Source organism: Glycine soja, chromosome 5, assembly GCF_004193775.1.
Source record: "Glycine soja cultivar W05 chromosome 5, ASM419377v2, whole genome shotgun sequence".
In the NCBI taxonomy this organism is placed as follows: domain Eukaryota; kingdom Viridiplantae; phylum Streptophyta; class Magnoliopsida; order Fabales; family Fabaceae; genus Glycine; species Glycine soja.
This window is the reverse complement of record NC_041006.1, coordinates 42663549-42673972: the sequence shown is the minus strand read 5'-3', so window position 1 is coordinate 42673972 and position 10424 is coordinate 42663549. Positions and strand designations below refer to the sequence as shown.

General features: G+C 35.0%; 1 protein-coding gene across 1 annotated transcript; it reads right to left on the bottom strand.

The window, feature by feature from the left end:
• Positions 1-2302: 2302 nt before the first annotated feature.
• Positions 2303-9985, bottom strand: LOC114413572 (putative E3 ubiquitin-protein ligase LIN-1). Its single transcript, XM_028378039.1, has 15 exons — positions 8951-9985; positions 7731-7964; positions 7531-7616; positions 6284-7441; positions 6034-6178; positions 5623-5880; positions 5220-5526; positions 4793-4917; positions 4602-4718; positions 4097-4228; positions 3898-4020; positions 3412-3522; positions 3183-3329; positions 2768-3013; positions 2303-2540 (listed from the first exon to the last, which is right to left on the bottom strand). Exons 1-15 carry the CDS (start codon positions 9896-9898, stop codon positions 2523-2525), a joined length of 4155 nt encoding a protein of 1384 aa, XP_028233840.1. The 5' UTR covers positions 9899-9985; the 3' UTR covers positions 2303-2522.
• Between the last annotated feature and the right edge of the window lie 439 nt (positions 9986-10424).

The following is a 10424-nucleotide window of genomic DNA, read 5'->3' as shown; positions in this document are numbered from 1 at the left end:
CATTAACATAACAAAAAAAATTATAATAGTTCAAAAAATATAATTTTTATACTTTAAAAACATTATTGAAAAATATTTTGATATAAAAGAAATATAATTAAGATTTTTCATATAAAATTGTATACATTAAATTTAAATATAAATATCTAATACTCTTTTGAATTTTTTTTAAAAAAACTCAATGATTATAGGAAAAAATCACTCAATTAAATTAGCCCTAATATACATACACATTTGAAGAAGTGATCATTATGTGTATTTTTTTTCAAAAAAAAAAAGATAAAAAAGTGGTCTTTAAACTTAATTAGATTTTCTTATATTTATTTGTTAATCATATCAAATTAATAACTTGATTTTATATAACTTATTATGTAATAAATTAAAACAAAGTACAACCATTTTCTTGTAAAGAATAGACCATAAAAATAATTTTATTTAAAAACTAAAATTTAATCATATTATTCAAAATTCAAATATTACATAAAGATGATATTCTAAAACCTAAATCAATTATGTTCAGACCTAAACCATTGTCCGTCACAACAGAAGAAAAAAAAAATTCACCTTCTGATTATGTTTGAATTAGCGTTAAAATAACGTTTTGATATTGCTGCACAGTGATTATAATTTTATTTGTTTGAATTGAATGGAATTATACCTATACTTATATCACTACCTTTATTTCTATAAAATAAAATTAGAGTTACTTCAAAAATTCTTTTATCATGTATTTGGATGAGATATTTAAATCGAATAATTTATTTTGTAAACAAAACTTAAATTTTTTTGAGTGAAATGACTAGTGTGTATAAAACATTTAAAAGGAAATTCAAATGCTAGTATTTTTATTGGGTAATTTAATTATATTAAATTAGAGGAATTTAAAATATTCTCAAAAAATAAAAAATTTAAATTTTATTTAGAGATGTTCTCGCTAATTCTCACTCTCGTTGTCTTGTGACTCCACACTTGGGAGAGAGAGAAAATGACGATGATGTAGTGTCATGCACGAAAGAGAGAAAAAACGATGGTAACAATGATGTCACACGTGGTCACAAGAAAGAATGAAGGTGGCAACGATGTCACATGCTAATAAGGAGTGAGAGAGAAAGACGCTAATAGTGGTGTCACATGCGAAGGAGAGAGAACGACGGTGTGGTATTGGTAACAAGACACGACAATAACTGTGGTGGCAACAAAAGAATGTTATCAAATAATTTTTTTTATTTTTGAAAAACTATTATGAAAACTTTTTTTAAAAAAATATATGATTTATATGATTTTCATCTTGATTGATGAATATAATAAAAAATAAATTTCCATTTTGTCACAGTTTAAGAAAAGAAATCTGTATTTATTTTCATACTCTTGGAAAAATATGAATTTAAAAATAAAATGTTGCATACTGAGGTATAGAATTATCCCATTAAAACTAAGAATTTGAAATGCTAGACATTTAAATTAATTTATCTAAACAAATCATTTATAAAATGAAATAATTCTAAATAAGTATTAGAGTTTGGAGATCCCTGTTTTTAACAGAAATTAGAGTTTTGTTGATATTTCGGTTTTGATTGATTCAAGCAATAATAATACATATTAATTAGTGAATTAGTGCAGATGAGAGAAGTTTCAGTTTGTGTATTATAATGATTTTTTGATTGACTGAAACACTCCTCCATCTGTTGGGAAGCTCCTCCAGAGAACAGTTTTAAGTTGATCTGCGATGTCTCCATTTCGCACAATGGTCTTGTCATGTTAGCTTTCTTGGTCAATCTTGCGGAACTCGGGGCCATTGCTATTGGAATCAAGCTTGCGACTGATAGAGGTTTCTCTAACTTTCTTGTGTAGTCAGATTCGAAATTCGCCATTAAGTTTATTCAAGAAGGATGTGTGGATTCTCACGTTTGTGCTCCCTTGGTCCTCAGAGAAGTGATGTTGTTCACATTCAATCTTCAGGGAAGTGATGTTTTTATAAATATACTATTTATTAAAATAACTTCATTAAATGTCTTTTTACTCAAATTTCCTTACAAAATATGACACGTGAATTTGAAGAGAGAAAAAATGTTACATTTGAATTTGAATGCTACAACTTTATATTGTGAACAGATGGAAAATTATTGCATAGTATTTATTATTAAAAATGTAGATTTTTCTTTAATTTCTCATATAAGCAGAATGTTTATTCAAAATACAAAAAATCATCCTCATCTTCCTTCCCTACTAAAGTCCCCATCCAAACATCCTTAAACAAAAAAAAGAAAAGGAAAAAAATAAAGAAATAAAAACGAAGAATGCATAAAAATTAAAAAGACAATCTCATGCATATGATATAGCAATATATGTACGAGTTAATCTATGTACAAGGCACTTGGATGTATAAAGTTTGAGCTATATACAGCTCACAAGGAACCTAAAAAATGAAAGTATTTTTAAGGTTTAATGAATGTAATATTGTCAAATGTCAAGGTAAGTTTCATCTATGTCTTCCTGTACCGCTGCACTTTCAGCATCTTCTTTTAATTCATTCCCCAAGCCTGCAGTTAACCATAGATTCAGTAACTGTTAATGGAAACGTCTATAATTACAGTTTCGTTTATATATCTGATTTGGAAAAGTACAAATGCTACATGGTGTATAGATGACATGAAAATGCAAAAACTTGAAGCTAATAAGTAGACCCAGAGCACAATTCCCATCGTTAATTATTTTGGAATTAAAATACAAACAAGAGGTTTATTAATTGAATAAATGAAAAAGGCACCTGAATCTGTCCATCTGAAGTTCCAATTACCAAAACTTCTCCATTGCCGTCTAGAGCCATGCAATTAACCCTACAATTCGTACCCATTTGCAACGTGTCAACTCTATTGTGTTTTTTCTTATCCCAAATTTCCAATGTACCTCCTTTGCACCCCAAATAAATCAATTCTGAGCTCACTGCCATGGCCCGCACATCAGATCCAGTTTGTAGAGATCCAACCATACTGTAATTGGAATTGTTCCATATCTTGACATTTATATATGCAACAGTTAGTTAGCTAGTATGACACCCTTAAAATTAACATCAAGTTGCTCAAAGATTTTCTGTGCTTGGGAATTCAAAAAATCATGAAACCCAATGTTTCTAGCAAGAACTGTAACTATTTTTAATCTTTATATATACGTGTCTGAGATACCTTTATAGCGGATCCATCCAAGTTAGAGCCAGCTGCATATACAAGTTCACCATGAATTTGCAGTGCACGAATAGGATTTGCTTTCCCAAGTAATCTTTTATAACCACTTTGAATAGTGTTAACTGTTCCAGTGGCCAAATGTATCTCCTGAAATATCATGAGAATAATATTGCAAGAATGTTGATATAGCATCACATTAGACTGTCTTACACTTGCTAAAACTTGATACCTGAACACTACTGTCATGGCATCCACAGTATAATTTCCCATGAACATGAGCCAAGCACTTCACATATTTACTAGAATTTAACAACTTTGATTCTCCATTCAATGACTGAACCTGATAAGAGAGCAAACTAATTTCAGTAGAAAGCAATGTTACTTATTGTAGTATATATGTATGTATGTATGAAGTAATTGTAAAGCATTTTCAGTACTAAGGGCAAAGCAGTAACAGAATCTGTTACAAAAAATGGCCTGTAAAGATCCCACCTAGGGATTTTGTTGTCAAAAGACATAATCAGAAAGGAAGAAAATAAAGTGAACGGCAACACAGCTCAGAGCAATGTATCAAGAATAATGTTTGTGTGTACAAGTAAGTGTGACAGAGAGACATTCATAATAAGGAGACTAGTGTTATTTTACACTCTAGCCTGCATAAAAGAAGTGAGCCAACACCATTTAAAGGAGAACACTTTTCATAGTTTAAGAGTACCTTGACACCAGTCCCCTGCGGAATGAAACAAGCTAAGCTATTGGTTACAACTAAATTATGAATCTGGTCCTTCATATCATGCACCTGCACACAATGTATTGCTGCCTTTCCAATAGACCAGACCTGTTCTTTAATAAACCTTTGTTAGCAGGCAGAGGCAGCCCAATATTAAGGTTAGAATAACTGCAGAAAATTCTACCTTTGCAGTTCGGTCAAGTGAACCACTGTATAGTCTGTCATCAGATTCTAAAATCACCAAGTTTGTCACAGCCTTAGTATGTTCTTGGATCTCTTGCAACAGATAGAATAAGTTATCCTTTAATGTCCAGACCTTCAGAATTTACAAAGTATTTTCCTGTTAGTTCATGTTACGATATATATAGCTGTCATTTGCAGCCAAGACCAAACTTTTTTTTGCCAATGATCAAGCATGACTTGCCCTTTTTCCAGCTATTCAAAGCATGTGGCATAAAACACGCCATAAAGTCCACTCCATTTTGTGTTATATATTTACGTATTTAGGTCTAGCTTCACGTCATTCTCTTTTATGGTAATTGCATAAATCGATAGTTCAATAATGTAATGATTTATTTTTCCTGTAATTCTAAGGAACAAATATTTCAACTACTATAGATATTTTCGTTCAGACTTAAATTCAATATTCACTAGAGTATACAAGCATGTAAAGTTGCAACTCTAATTACCTTAATAGTGCCATCTGTATGTCCAGAAAAAAATTTATCCTTAAAGCAAATGACAGACAGAACCTCTCCATTCTCGCTACAGTCTTCTTTTATGAGCTGTGTATGTATCCAAATGTCCTGTTCCATTCAAGAACTTTCAATCATCTACCATGCCTATACTAGAAAATGGTATAAGAATACAACAAACTTACCGCTTTAGATTCATTTTCTTCAACCAGAACCTTTAGCATTTTAGTTGCTAGAGGATAGGATCTCTTTAGCTCTCTCAACCCTTTTATGATATCCTTAGTGTAGGAAGTTAGATCACCTAAGCCGTCTGAAATTCACGATATAATGTATGATCACCAATTTTCTATTTTGTATAACAATGACATGCATGAACTTGAACATATAAATCTTAAGAAAGTCTCACAGACTAATAACGAAGCCAATACAAATATAGATAGTATCTGATCTAAATAAATGTTGAATTCTGTATTGAGTAGTTTATCATGCTTCAAGAACTGCTGATCGGAAGCTATTCCTTCTTAGACAATATTTATGTTTGTCATTATCTAGCTGTACCAGATTTTTGAAATATTGTAACTTGTAATCAATGGCTGCATTTGTGAAACTTACCAGAGAAATGAAGAAAGCTATTGAGAGCAAGCATAGAAAGGATTCTGTCTTCTACATCCTTAGTAGAATTTAATTTAGCTATGAACTGCTTCAGCAAGCAGGCTCGAGCTGCTACTTGTATCCCTGTATCTGGTAGAATGGTCAACATGTATATGAGCCATGTAGCTGATATAAAGCATGCTGATCGTAGTTCTGGATTTCGGCTCTTCATGCCATCTGCTAAAGCCTCGAAAAGAGTGCCAAACTCATGGCTAACTAGAACAGATGCAATTCTTCTTTCCCAATCATCAGCTGCCTTCTCTTCTTCCTGTTGATGCCAAACAAAAAATAAGGTATCAGAGAGAATATTTGGCAAGCAGAATCCACAAAGTCAAAATGCAGGAAGAGTTTCGAAGGACTTTACTGGAGTTATATCTATTTCTGGGCTGAAGTTGCTGATCTGATTCACCTGTACAAGACTTCTGGAACTTTTCTCGATACCTGCACGTTTAAGAAGGACTTCTCTGGTTAGAGGGTTTCCAGAGAAGTCAAAACTCCCTTGCAGTGAAATAACTGTATCAGCAGCTGCTAATTGGGTAACGGGGAAATCTGCGTTTCTCAGGCATGAAATAAGAGTATCCATAGCCTCTTCCCGGTATATGCTCATTTTTCTTGGCTCAACCTAAAAATATCATGATGAAAATTATGCCACCATTACTTGTAAAACAGATTTTTATCATTTGTGAATTAAAGGCTGTAATTCAAAGATACTGTAACAAGAAATCATACAACTAGTTCTTATATTCAATATTCAGGGAGCATCAAAGTTTCACACCAGAAGATCGAGTTGGAGTAAGAGGCCAGCCATAACTGGACATTGATCTTGAAGGGCTGTCTGCAAATAAATAAGAAGAGTATGCATTGTACTAAAAGGTCCTTCTTCCTTTATAATGTGGAGGATTTGTTCATTGAATGTCCGCCTGAAGGGAACCCAAAAGGAAGCTATCAGACAAACTAAAAAGTAGATTAGTTTGATTAGTGTAACTATGAATATGAAAGATATATATAGATAGATAGATAGGTACCTATTTAATTTGACTAACTCAGAGAAAAACTGAATAATCTTAAATCGATCTCCATCAGTTGCACCGATTAAGGTTTCCAAAAGAGGTGTCAGCTCTGCTTTATCAGCAATGTTGTTCCTGCTAGTGCCATCTTCTTCCATGCATCTCAACAAGATCTCCACTGCAGCAATCCTCTCCTTTGCCAAGTTAGCTCCCAAACTGCCGACAATAGTTCCTATTGCTTTTTCAGAGAAAAGGGTATTGACAACCGAAGATGAAATTATCTCTTCACTGCTTCCAATAATCCGTGCAAGTAAAAGCACTGCAGCTGTTTTGGGCTTCAAACACATCTTAACCAAGTCTTCCTCTTTCTTATTGAAAACTGTTATTAGAGACTCCACTATTGCCATCTCTGCAAGATTCACAGTGGAAGGGTTTAGCAGATACAACAGCACAACAGCCTCTGTCAACCCGTTCTTGAAAAGAGCCATGATACATTCCACGTCAGAGTCCACACGTGTGAGAGTCTTAATAACAGCATTGTCTCTGGACCCCATCTCCGCCAAAAGGAAAACTGATGCTTGAAGCACCTGGGGCTCAACAGAATTGAAAAGGATCTCCATAAATCCATTGATTATCGCAGGTTTCGATAGCATGCTATGTATATCCACTCCCACATTCACTCCTCTCCAGAACTTTTCAATTTGAAGCACGGCCATTTCAGATTCCTGGAGAACCTCTGACATATAAAGGTTATTGATTGCACAGCGTAACTCACTCATCATCCCATCTACCGTGGCTTGCGTTATAACGCTATTAGGAGAAGTTGAAGGGATTGTTAGCTTCACAGCTTCCTCGGTTTCTTCGTACGGAATCTCATACGATGGTGGGACCAAATGGGGGTTGCGATCTTTCCAGCTCGCAATTAGTCGTTTGAGCACGTAATTTGTTTTGGGTAGCTGGGTGTTTTGCAGCTTCTGGCGTGTGATGGGACAGGTTAAGTTTCCTCTATTGAACCATTCCTCGATAGCTTTACGTTCATATGTCTGACCAGTCTCAAGAGTCACTGGATCATCAAATATGTAACTTGTTATTGGACAGACAAAGTCCTTGGGATGTGCATGCTTCCCAATTCCATGCAGCGGGGTATCCAAGTCTGCCATTGGATAATCTGGGGAACTACAAGTAGGAAGAATCCAAGTTAAAGAAAATGAATGCAGAACACCATGAAATAACATAACGAAGAATGGTCTTAAATATTGGCGTACCCTCTTGATTGTTTGAAGATAGTTGGCATTTGTTCCTTAATTTGGCTTTGTCGAGGCTCCAACAATGCAACAGTTTTGTCCTTTTCCTACAGGACACAGCTTTATTACTTAGCATTTCAACAACTAAAAACAACTAGCATATAAAATTCAGTCCTCGTGGGAATATTTTTTCGGCTCCCTCTCTCGGTAGCATGAATTACCTCGTCATTTTCTGCCTCAGAATCTGAAGAAGAACTAAGCAAACTCTCATCTAAAGAAAAATCAGTATCAGCGGTTGAGTTTAAATAGACTGGCGTTGTCCAAGTTTTTGAAGCTTTTTGGGGCTTGAGGATTCTGGACAAGACTCTTTGAGGATAAAATGGCGCTTGGGAAGATCTGCTGCTGGTACTGGGGCTCAAAAATTCAATAGATGCTTCCCTTTCGGACCATATTGGCTGCAGCAATCAGTAGATATAAACGTCACAGAATGATCATGAAATGCAAGTACCTAGTATTGTCAAATCTATTATATATGTTAAGATCTAATGTTTTCCCCCCTTATTCTTTATCAAATTTGAGGTGAGGTCACAATAATTCTAGAATTAAAAAAATATCAAATATAATTCAAATTTGAAATCTATATACGTTGATCTCTCATATAAAAGTTTGGAATTGTAATGATAATAAATTGTACATTTCAAATACTAACATATAGTAATTTCAACTTCAATAATTTATTTAATATATATATATTTTTTTTTAATTCAAGAGATTACTATACTAGCATCTCACACATTCAAGAACTACAAATTCATCAACTTAAATGGAAGTGTGTTCTACAAGTGATAAAAAAACTTTCTTTCTTAAATATTTTAAATAATTTTCTTTTTATCTTTATCATATTCAATTCTCTTAGCAGCCTATTATAATATAATTTAAAATTTTAAAACATTTATTTATATAAAATAATCATTATCTTATATGTTACTAACTAAAATACTAGTAGTTAATAAGAAAAATAGAACTTATTTTTGTAAAAACACCTTCAAAAGTTAATGAACATTCTTCTAATTTTTCAGGTACCTGAAAACCTTTCTTTAAAAAAAATGGAAACTGAACATAAAACATGAAAATTATGAAATACTTGGACAAAATTCAGAATGATTTCAAGAAAACAGAAATCGTATCAGCTGGTGAGGAAAAAATTGTAATCCTATAATTAAATAATAAGTTGATATGAAAATGAAAATAATATTAATTTGTTCATGCTCTCATCGTGTCCCGAGCTGATAAGAATAAATAATATGGATTCTTTCTCTCCTAATAACATTATAATAAAACTAACAATTAATATCTATTAAAAAAAATGAACAGATAGGGAAAGAAATTGATTTGCAAAGAGTAACGAAGTGGATAAACAAAGTAGATACAACATCATTACATTATTATACCGTCCGTTCTCCAACACGTTCATTTGCATCATCTCCTCCTTTCTGATCTCCCCGCCGCCGTGGCCATCTTCAGCGGCGCTCTTAAGTACCAACGACGGTGGACTGACCACAGCAGCGTCACCGTTTTCGTTGACCAAAACCTCTTTGAAATACTCGGCGAGAACCATGCAGTTCTGGTTGAGAACATCTTCGTACTCTCTCTCCACCTCCCTGAGCTTCGCGGCCTGCTCCTCGCTCATCTTCGACAACACCTTCGCGCAAGGCAGCAACACGGAGTACTCCTCCGAAGTTACCGAATAAATGTAATCGTCATCGTTACGGCTCGAGGAGAGAATCCGCGTCCTCTGGTCATCGAACCAGCGGAAGACGGGGAAGAGGTGGAGAGAGAAAAGGCACTCGTAGAGCGCAGGAGCGATTTCGGAACGAGCGAGGGAAGCGTTATTGTTGGAGTGGAATATTCGGAGGAGGCTAACGGCGGATTCGGTAGGGCGACTACGAAGGGCGTGGATGAGAGAAAGGAGGAGCGAGGAGAGGGGGAAGTCCGGGAGAGGGAGGAGGAGCTTCTCGGCGAGAGAGAGGGACGAGGAGCGGGTGGGGGGGCTCGAGAACGAGATCGCGCTCTCTAGAGTGTCTGCGGCGAGGTTTAGGTGTTTTTGGTCGGAGAGTGGGGTGTCGCGGAGGAGAGTGGCGATGAGGCGGCGCCGGAGTTCGGATTGCGAGAGGACGGAGGAGGTGAATGCGGCGGTGTGGCGGAGGATCTGAGCTCGAGTCGTGACCGTTACGGTGGTCATGGTGGCGGGAGAGTGAGTGAAACTTTGGTCCGTTCGGGGGGTATATGAATATGAAGTTACGGTGATTGGATTCAACTTGCCGGAATTAGAAGACTCGGACGGCAGTTTCTGAAATGACCAATGTGACCCTTGTTTTGCTCTTGCCATGTTTTAGTATAAAAATGCTTTACTTTACCAATGTGACCCTTGTATTTCACTGCAAAAAATTACTGAGTTTTGAATCAAATGGAACCTCTTATATATACGTCACAGATAGTTTTTAATCCTTTCTTTCAATGTGGTTGTTTAACTTGTGAAGTTTAATCGGTCCAAAGATATTGTGCTAAGATAGTCCTTTTAACATTACCGTCAAAATTATATTCAGATGTTTGTGAAAGGACACGGGTAACTCAATGGGTCTACAGGTAATTGCCCCCAATATTTAACACGGAAATACTTTCATACAATTCGAGTTAGTAAATAATAAGAAAGAACAATAGCCAAAATTATACAAAAGACAAACTTTCACATAAATTAGTACTAGTTTAAAAGTTTTTTTAAAAAATATGAAAACTAAAGATGGAAGTTAAAATAGCAGCATCTATAACAGCTGTGTGGAATGGGAAGTGGAGTAAGGCCAAAAGAGTGAGGACATTTTGGTAATTCTGTCCACTTTGAAATCTAGCGGCAAAAG